At 32.9% G+C, this 10,293-nt stretch overlaps 1 protein-coding gene across 5 annotated transcripts in view; it reads right to left on the bottom strand.

Annotated features, from left to right (window-relative positions):
- Positions 1 to 2,666: 2,666 nt before the first annotated feature.
- The window catches only part of Axn (protein axin), an 80,914-nt gene continuing 73,287 nt past the window's right edge, over positions 2,667 to 10,293 (bottom strand). For all 5 annotated transcript variants that reach the window (XM_081983837.1, XM_081983866.1, XM_081983845.1 and 2 more), the window contains one exon: positions 2,667 to 5,674. In XM_081983837.1, the coding sequence (XP_081839963.1) occupies positions 5,548 to 5,674 (127 nt within the window). In that variant the 3' untranslated portion in view covers positions 2,667 to 5,547. The remainder of the gene's footprint in view (positions 5,675 to 10,293) is intronic.

The following is a 10,293-nucleotide window of genomic DNA, read 5'->3' as shown; positions in this document are numbered from 1 at the left end:
TTATTTTTGCTATTACCTCTTCTTCGTCCAGTGTTATTTGATGGTTTGTCTCGTAGTTTTCGATGCTTATGGCTTCTTCGGTGTTATAGAGTTTCCTGAAGTATTTTTCCCATACATCTTTGGTGACTCCTTTTGTTTGCACAAACTCATTAATTTTTTCATGGCGTTATTCAACTTGTTAAAAACAAAAAATTAAATTTCGTAGAGAAGGAGATATCAATTCTACAGCAGGAAATGTGCTATTGCTAATTTTTTGTGTTTGAAGATGTGGACCCCCTTTGTCATCACAGGTATGACCATCAGGAGTAGATCTTAGATTGCAGATTGTAACATGTGTAGTTTAGGTCTTATGACCCTGATCTTTTGTTGTCAAACCCAAATTCATTGTTTATCCAAGATTCCTAGACTCCCGTAGAAGTCCAGGATTTTCTTGAAAAGAGTTTTAAAGATATCTTCGGGAGTTACCTTCGGGTGTTCCACGTACTTTAACTTACGGCAGATTTGCGTGGAACCTGTGCACATTATATGCTCTATAGTTTTGGTCTCGATATTGCAGAATCGACATTTGTTTTAGATGGCTATTTGCCAGTCCAAAGCCACTTTCAGGTCCGTGGAAGCAGTGGCTCCTTGTTTTGCCAATTTGTCGTTTCATTTCTTTCAATTCTCACGAATTGCGTAGGAGACAGACGGACGAACAATAAACAAGATGGCGAACGACGAAATCTAATTCCAAAGGACGAAAAACGGCCTAAAAATCAGTGGAATAAGTAGTAGACGCGGTCGAAAGTACAGCCTGTTATTTTAAGCCGTAGTTTAACTCCAGGCAGAAGGAGTTTTGTTTAATTGTCAATTGTACCGAATTTGCCGTCATTTTCTAATCCCACATTCCCAATAAATACCTTTGATACCAGCCATTGGGGTTTTAGTGATACCAAATTCCTCCTTTTCCACATCACATGAAAGTAAACCCTACACCAGTTTAGATTTGAAGGTAAATGATGCTAAAGCTTTTAGTTCAACAGAAACGGTGACAAAACTGCACCTTGTGGACATCCCATATCTGCAGTCCCTGTTTCTTACTTACCTAATGCCAGCGTCAATGATCTCATCATCTTATTATGCAAAGACGTCTCTTTGATTTAAAGTAATTTAAAGCTTAGTTATGGATTTGCGGGAGGTATTATCAAAAGGTCCTTCTGCTGGTGTCCATAAAACACAGAGCTGTTCCTTTTGCCATGAACGCCTTTACAATTCTTGTTGTTAAGCATCTACCGTGGATTTTCCATCATCATGATGTAGTCCACTCCGAGTCCAATCCAACGTCCTCGATCCTGTGCTGCATTCATCCAGTTTGGTTTGGTTCTTGTTCAATTGCATCGGTAACTCCAGACATTCGGCGTAGTCTGATATTAGAGACTCTGTTCCTCAAATTATATGCTCAGCTGCTCTCTGTGCTAGGCAAATTTTAGAACCCTTTCAAACTGAAATAGGCCCGGTACTTGATGAAGCATTAAACAAACGGAGAAGTAACTTTTCAACATCCACAGCTTCAGCCCACAGCGCCGCAGTTGTGACGGAAGTGGATTGGGAGTGAGTGAGTGTGTGACGCGGGGGGCTCCTGCCCTTGAAAAACGTATAGGCCTCCTATATGGGCCCGTCACGTCCCGCCAGTAAGGGAGCTACAGCAGCCCAGTGTCCTTTATAAAAGCCACCAGGTTGCTGGGGCATAAGTCCCTTATGTCCCTGGGCAACAGCATTGGCTGTCCCAGTATGCGCATACGCGCGTAAGAGAAGGCAGGACAGCTCATAAGGGCATGTCCCGAAGTTTCTTCATCTTCTAAACATCCCCTACATTCGGGATCCTCAGCAACACCCATCACAGACTGTTGTCGTTTAAGGTGACAATGATCAATAAGCCTGTCACCGTTCTTAAATTGCTTCTGTCGAGTCTTAGTAGTTGTTTAGTTTTCAGAGCACTGGGATCAAATATGAGTTCTTTAGCCTGTCTCATGGCCAATTGCCTGGCCAAGGCCCCCATGGAGCGTCTGGATTGGGATTTCGGCCTTTTAAGTGGCTAGCGCTGACTCCAGATATAAAGATATTTTGCCATTAGATTACTTCTAATGGGGATATCTTGCAGGGAAAGTGCACGATAATTCAAGAAGAAGGTGTGCAGATTTGCAAGATCTGAAGGATCGCATTATTGAGGCGTCACAAAGCATCACGGCCCGACATATTTTTAACGTCAAAAGAGCATTTTATGGTCGTTTTTGCCATCAAACGGAGGTCACTTTGAATAACTGATTTAAAAAATACTTCTTTTGTACTTAACATTCTTGACATGAACATAATATTCGCATTTTGACCAGCCTGTTTTACTTACTTGCCCTGCCAGTATTAAAAACCACAAGCACCTAACATACATAGAGTAAGGAAACATAAAATCTATGATTTTTTGCGAGTTTTTACTCACTTTTAGACCAAATTGGTATTGCTATAAAAGAATAAGTAAAGTGTACTTTACCACACTCAGTGAGTTCGGTAAAGCGTCTTTCTTGCCCTTTAACTGTTTGCCCGAACTCCGCTTTGCATCATTCAGGCATATCTTCTTCTTTCTGTCCTTGATACGTAACTAACTATAACAGAAGGTTGAAAAACATACGAAATTATTACAAAATACTAACTTTTTATTTAAACTGGCGACAAAACTCCATACTTTATTTTACAATAAACTGTTTTCCTTGAAACATGCATTTTTACCAATAAATAATAATTTGAAATTTAGTGAGTACGTACCAAATTTAATAATAATGTAGTGCATATTTCTTTAAATAAACCCAAAAATTCTAAAAAGTGGCATTTATATAAAACTCTTTGATAAAGGTGTATAAATTAGCGCAATCTGATTATGAGACGAACATGGTGTTTATGGCACCTCACGACCTCGAGTTTAATTACTAAAATACTGCATTACTTAGAATATAAAAATAATTAATATTAAACTGCCTATACACATCTAAAAATATATTTACAATAAATTACTATTTATAAAGTTGTTAATGACGAAACGAATAAATAATAGTAAATATAATTATAATACAAAAATTATACAATTATTATAACGAAAAGGAAATATTAGAAAAAAATGACAATGTTGCTTGAAAAAGTACTAAATTACCATCGACGTATAATAAGTGTTTCTAAGAATCCAAATACCAACATAGAGTAGAGGTATATTCAGTTCTACAGTGCATCGAGAGCTGCCGACGTCGAAAAACCTTTTCATTGCTTCCGTTTATTGTATAAAATTTTATAAAATCTCTACAAAAACTTTAAAAAGGCACTTTATTTACGCATCTACATGTGCATGCTGTATTTTTTACAAAGCCTCAAGTTCAGGCTTAGCAAACTAATTTATTGCAGTAGCAGAGAATCAGATCTATGATTTACTATTAATTAGGAACAAACAAAAAAATGTAGGGCAAGTATAACGGATTTTATTGTTTTCAGTTGAGCTTTATTGAGTGATGTTATTATTCTAACTTATACTGAGTAGAAGTTAGAAACTTTTAATGGTAAATGGCGTAAAGCGAATGTAAGTAAAAGCACTTTTTGGCAGTTGTTAATTCAGTTTTTTAGCAATTTTCTGTGTTCTTTCTTTGATGAAATTGTCTGAGTGGGTGTGCAAATCAGAGCATTTTACATTCAGTAATTAAAAGTTGAAGTCATCAATTTAAGTTGTCTCGTTGGGTAGTAAAGTTTTTTAAAATTAAGAAAAACACGACAAATTTTGAAAAAAGGAGCTATTAAAGTTGCTTTTGTACAGGGTGAGTCAACGATAGAGTAAAGCTTATTATCTCATTTGTTTAAAAAAACTAACATTTAATCTGCCACGCATTTATAAAAGATCCTGTATATTCAAAAATAATTTTGAAACTATGCATCTCAATATTCCCTAAAACTTTTGTATTATTTATAATTTGTTTCTTTGTATTTTTCGAAACAAATGAAATAATGAACTTTACTCTATCATTGACTCACCCTGTACACAAACAGCATTAATGACCATATTTGTATTAGGAATTCATGGCGATCCCTTCGTAAATATTATGGCAAGTAAGTTTTGTAATAAAAAGTATCAATTTTGAATGGTAAAAAATAATGTTTTTTGAGTTTTTTACTATTATTAAGTTGGGTTTTTTTCAGATGGAATATTAATCTTTTAGCTCAATAATAACCATATTATTTAGAAAAAAGATTAAACTTAAGATGCAACTCATACCATTATCACCTTGACTATCAAGTGCGGAAAAGTACCACTTATTACCTAATAAAAATACGGTACAAAAGTGCATTAGCTAGCCATTTCATTCAGACATGTATTTCTTTCCATTTCTCTCAATATTATCCCAGATGCATTGAAGTGGTCTCAAATAATTATAACAACATTAACATTAGACCAATATTCGATATGACGGAAAAATTATTGCAATTAGTCAATGCAACAGCAATAACACTTGAATATATTATTTCAACTTTTATTTACGAGTTTTGTGCATACAGTATCAATCTGCAAAATTAGAATTAAATTTTCAGATAAATGAGTAATGGAAATGTATAAAATTGACCGCCAATGAGTGAATAATTATAACTTGTTAGATTAACCCACACTTCAAACCAATTAATACTCATGGATCATTCTTAAAAACACCACTTCACTATCTGCAATAATTGCTTATTTAAATTACTTACATAAATATTATCGAAAAATAGCTTCAGTTGCATTAAAACAGACATTAAAATAATAACAAGCCTAAATAATTAACTATTATTAAGGACAGGCAAATAAACCATAACAATAAGCAATTATTACAAATATGAAGTGAAGGTAAACAAATGTTTAAGTTGCTTTTGTTTTTCTTCTATAATTAGTTGCGCACCAATAAAAAATAGAACAAAACTTTCTTAATATGGACACTTAAATTGTCATTCTGCTTATTTTTTTTAGGCCTTCTTGCTGTAATAGGCACTTGTTACTTACTTTTTAACTGACTAACAACATTACCACCCAGAAACAGATCTGAAAATATGTGGAAAGAACTTTGCTATCCGGTAAATGAAATATTTATGATTATCATAAATAAAGTATGCGGAAGATACATGGAAGACATGTATAGTAATACCAAAAATCGACGATCGATGCAGGATGATTGAAAATGATACATTTTTGACGAGTATAAAGCAAACAAGGTAACAAAAAACCCTACTACCGACTTTACAACCTACTTACAAAAAATGATTGCCTAGTTCGCAATACCTTTTACGATTCTACACAGAATCTGAATAAATTAAATCGATAAAATTTAAAAAACCTAAATTTGTGAATCTACTGCCTGTAACTATGATCAGCTATAACAGATCCATTCAGGCTATGTGCGTAATCCTGATGTAGTGAATGAATTAACTAACGTACGCAAGTCAGACTTTGAGATAACAGATAACTCATTCAGTGTAATTAAATATAATCGCGTATCGAAAATTAAAATATCAGTCGACAGGCTTAACTTGAGCCATTATTTTACCTTCCCACAAAGGAACTATATCACCATCGTTGCTCACTTCCTCTTGAATCACTTGGTTTCCAAGGTCTTCACAGACTGTCTTAAAGAAATATCTGAAACAAATAGAAAATTATGTTATTAATGCAAAGCTATGTTAATATAGAAAGATTAACAAATGTTGTATAAGAATTAATTTACAGAAATTGTAAGTGGTTATTGCAACTCAACTGCATCCCACAAACTAAGTTACTCTTCATCTAGACGAAGACCCATCAAGATTTCCATATTTGTATGGTAATGTCTTGAAAATAAGGATTTTTTTTTCAAGAAAATAAAGAAAATTCATTTATTTAATTTATAGAAAAGGTACATTTTTGTAGGGATGTCAAGTTTACCATTATAGTTAGTTTTAGTAGGATTGTATGTAGTTATTAAGAAAATTAACAGTATTACTTGATGAACTTCAAAGGAGGTGAAAAAGGTGGTACGTGGAGGTAGAAGGTGGGAAAAAAGGTTTTTTTTTTTTGTTTTTGGTTGTGGATTGTCAAGAGAGACTTTTAATGAGAGCTGGAAAGTCAGTTTTCTAAAAAATTCGCGCAAAAATCAGACTATTGAAGATCAGGGGATCTTAGAAAGCTTTTTCCTTCTGGAACGGAAGTTACTAATACCGAGTGCTACCAGCAATTGTACCGTCTAGTCCACGTTATGACATGGAGCAGATTGTGATAGAGGACCTATTCCAGAAGTGGTTAAATCGATAACCGAGGAGGCCTCCCGGTTGTTACCGAGATACAGCCTTTGCAGTTAAAAATCCACCTCAACGGAAATAACAGATTTTGTGTGTTTTGTTTAATTATTGTCTTTTTTATTTATATATTATATAATTTTTATTGTTATTTTTTATTGGTTTATTTTTAATATTCATCAAGGGTTATTTTATACTTAATACATTACGAATTTCATGTTTAATCTTAAAACAGTCACGTTACCTTTAGAATTCCGGTGTGACGGTGTTTTGAATTAAAAATGATCAATCTGCATTATAAAGAGAGTAACGTGGGTCTTTAAAAATCTCAGTTTAAACTGAAAAACGAGAACGCGATCCTTTAAATAACATTTTGACATTCAAAACTGTCATGTGACATTATGAATTCCATTTTTAATCTTAAAAGAGTCACGTGACCTTCAGGATATGTTTTGACGTTAAAAAAAGGGTCATGCGATTTTAAAAATATTAGTCTAAACATAAACTGTCAATTGATGCGTGATTCAGTGTATCAGTTTAAAACTAAAAAACGGTCATGTGACCTTCAGGATTCTGTTTTGACGTTAAAAAAGAGTCACATGACTTTAAAAATAAATAGAATCTTTATTATGGATATCTCAAACCAGAAATTCTTATCTTGTTTTGTTTTCAAAATACAAGTAATTTAACTAAAATTTATTTTATTTTATTTTTTAATTTACTAAAAATCGAACTTTCTTATGCAGTCCAGATGGGATAGCCAAAGAAAGCGGATTATAGAAAATACTGCAAAAGTTGGCAACTATATCTGCAATGACGAGCTGTATTAGCGCCATCTCTTGGAGTTTACCTACAACTGAAGCGGCCGAAATACATTAGGAAGCCTTTGAAGCGTAAACGGCTTCCTTTTTGGGTGCCACTTTAATTACATTGCGCTGGTTGTCTGTACTGATTATTTAGTCTGATACTAGTTTAGTAGGCAGTATACATATAGCAATAAGTTGTTGATAATGACTTTATGTTATTTTCATTTAAAAAGGAAGAAGGTCAATAAAAAAGAGAGGACCAAACACAAAGCCTTGGTTCAAACAAGAAGATTTTAGCTGAAGAGAAAAGAAAATCGTACATGACTACAGTACAGACTACAGATCCAGAAGAAAATTTGGAATCTACTGAGAAATAGAAAAAAACCAGTAAGTAAATACTTAAAAAGTACAAAGATTACGGCAGAAGAATGGGAACATTTTGAAAAACTTTATAGCTCAACAGAAACCAACACATCAGAACAGGAGTCACACCATAGGATGAAAACGTTAATCAACTCCGAAATAGGATATTTTCCTTGGACAAAATAATACAAATGCTAGCCAAAATAAAGAACAGGAAAGCTTCGGACATTGACAAAATAACGAACGAAATGGTTATGGAAATTTATGGAGCTATCAGCCTGATGCGTGCAGTTCTCAAACTATCTACTAAAATCTTGGCAGAAGAAGTAATGTCAACTGGGATCTGTGATGGTATTCGTGTTAAAAGTGTTTTTAAGGCATTCATGTGAATTGTAGAAACTTTCACATGCGCGCCTTCAAAACACACTTTTAACACTCATATCATAAATAGCTATTAAACTTAATTTAATTTTTTAATTTGGAGGTATAAACCGGGCATCAAATGTAACATTTCTGACACTGCTCATAGAAAACAATTACAAATATGTTATCATCTCTTTCTACTTAAATAGTCATCATTTTTTGATCCTCACAGTTTCAAACGCCAATAATCCAAAATTATCAAATGTAAGTAAAACACCATAAATACTGGAATGAATAATTCTTACTTCAATCCACTTTGTCGATCGGATAACAGTCTACGATATAAACCTAGTCTATGTTCTGATTTACTGAATTTATTCCAAGTTAAACACTCCCATTCTATAATTTACTGTATAGAGAGGTGTGTTATTTGTTAAATTAATGTTAATTCTTTTCAATAAATATGTTTTATAAATATACAGGGTTATTCGACAAGGAAAATTGTGACTAAAATATTCACTTTCAACAAACTTTTGATTCTGGGATGGATTAGACCTATTGGAGGTATATTTTAAAAATATTTTTATAATATACCGATTGTCCCAAACGCAGAAAAAGTATCAAAGTTATATTTTTTCAAATGGAATATATTTGATTTTCAGAATCTACGTTGAAAATAAACGGTAATTACATTGAGGTTTAGTACGTCTAAACTTTACAGTGTCTCAGATTTCGTCACTTTGTAAAAATTTAGAACAAATTTTAAGGTTTACTCAACCTCTGTTTGATTTCTATTAATCAAAATTGGCTTGGGAACTGCCAAATAATCAAGTTTTAGGATCTATGGCTGAGAAATTGTCTTGCTCATACAGGACGTCTCAAAATGTTGACCCAATAATTGCAACCTTTAAACTTTAATAACTTGTCAAAATCAAATTGAACACCATTTATTTTATGGTTAAACTAGATGCAAAATTTAATTATCTATCGAAAATTATTGAGGTCTCCTATGGCTAACTGTTCGCGTTTTCTTGGAAAGTCAACATTTCTCGAACTCGCACCGATTTGAGTGATTTTTGATACCCTTGAGAAATTACCACAGATTCAAACTGTTTAAAATGACAGCTTAAATAGCGAATTAGCGAAATTTTTAGGAGTATATCCATTAAGATACTTAATAATGTTGCTGAAGGATTCAAAAACGGAGTAGGTATGTTTGTGTTTGTAGTCGAATGGTCGCCGTTTTAAACATTTTTATGAATTATTTTTTTAACTTGTTTAGCAAATTTACAAAGTATTAAGCCACCATTTTATTCTAAGCTTTACTTAGATTAGAACGATAGATATGTAATTGGAAAAGATACCAAGTGATCTTTGAACCATATAAAAAATCAGTCAAAGTCAGCTCTAGCTTAAAAAATGTCGATTTTCCAAGAAAACGTTAATAATTAGCTTATAACCTTAATAATTTTCGATACTATAACCATAAAATTGGTGTGGTTCCATTTGATTTTAACAAGTTTATCCTACTTCAAAATTTTAGTTTTTGAGTAAATTTATAGCTAGACAATTTATCACTTTTGGATCATGAAACTCAATCTGTTATCAGCGCCCAAACCAATTTTGGTCAATAAATCTCATAGGAAAGTTGAATGTTTAAATGTTAACATTTGTTCTACATTTTTACAAATTAAGGAATATCTGAGAAACTGTAAAGTTTAGACCTATCAAACATCAATGAAATTACCTTTTATTTTCAACGTAGATTCTGAAAATAAAGTAATATACTAGGCGTTCCATTTGAAAAAACATGACTTTGATACTTTTTCTGCATTTGGAACAACCGGTACATCTTGAAAATATTTTTAGAAGATACCTCCAATAATCCATCTCAGAATCAAAACTTTTTTGAAAGTGAATAGTTTAGTCACAATCTTCCGTGTCGAATACCGTGAATAAATGTAGATTTCCTTCTCAAATGGGGGACATAAAAGGCTATTTGCAAAAGGAGCCGGTTTATTTTTGTCAATTACTAATTGCCATTGTTGTCAAATCCATCACTCTGTTAACTGTCAAACAAATGTGGCGTCAATATGACATCCATTTTGATTTTAAAATTTGAATATTCGATCGAGTTATTTTGCTCTGGCTCCGCTATCCGAATTTAGAAAAGTTATTAAAAGTTAAAGTTGCATATTGCTAAGTTTGTGTTTGTTTCTGTTCGTGAGTTTTGTAAGTGATATTATAGGAAAACAAAGCTGCCTTGTACGAACTATTTAAAGCTTTGAAAAACGTTGTTGGAAATAACCTTGGAATAGTCTTCTTTGGTGAAAAATATAAAGTAAAATGTTGTTCAAGTAAAAACTTGCTTTAACATTTCATGTTGTATAAAGTTGTTACTGTATTATTTTCAACATAAAACGATACATTTTGTCCACAGTAGCATTTTTCCAAC

The sequence above is a fragment of the Ips typographus genome, linkage group LG1, assembly GCF_016097725.1.
Source record: "Ips typographus isolate SLU linkage group LG1, UJ_Ityp_2.0, whole genome shotgun sequence".
Lineage (NCBI taxonomy): Eukaryota > Metazoa > Arthropoda > Insecta > Coleoptera > Curculionidae > Ips > Ips typographus.
The sequence above is the reverse complement of the archived record's forward strand: the minus strand, read 5'-3'. Positions and strand labels throughout refer to the sequence as shown.